Source organism: Penaeus monodon, chromosome 32 (genome assembly GCF_015228065.2).
Source record: "Penaeus monodon isolate SGIC_2016 chromosome 32, NSTDA_Pmon_1, whole genome shotgun sequence".
NCBI lineage: Eukaryota > Metazoa > Arthropoda > Malacostraca > Decapoda > Penaeidae > Penaeus > Penaeus monodon.
The window spans coordinates 6,498,436-6,498,696 of NC_051417.1; the positions used below are offsets into that span (position 1 = coordinate 6,498,436).

The 261-nt window shown below is 45.2% G+C and overlaps 1 protein-coding gene across 1 annotated transcript in view; it reads right to left on the reverse strand.

The window, feature by feature from the left end:
* The window catches only part of LOC119593394 (CCR4-NOT transcription complex subunit 1-like), a gene marked incomplete in the record, with an annotated part of 36,043 nt that overhangs the window by 24,129 nt on the left and 11,653 nt on the right, over positions 1 to 261 (reverse strand). Inside the window, 1 exon segment of the mRNA XM_037942323.1 lies at positions 80 to 254. Within this exon segment, the coding sequence (XP_037798251.1) occupies positions 80 to 254 (175 nt within the window).

The window sequence follows — 261 nt, forward strand, 5'->3', positions numbered from 1 at the left end:
CAGCAAGAGGAACTTCATGTTGCTGACTACCACTTAGGCAAGAAGGCAAATTATGGTCGCCATGCAATATCTCACTCACCTGTATCAACGTATGCCCGAACGAGTTCCGGGAGCTTAGCTTTCAGTACAGTTGTGGCCTGGTTACGTATTTCAAGACTTGTTCCTTGTAGAAGATGTAAACAGAGTTTGATTTCTTGTACCCTGGTAAGCCTGAGTACTTTGCACACACCAGCAACCCACTGGCTTTTTATATACTGCAGG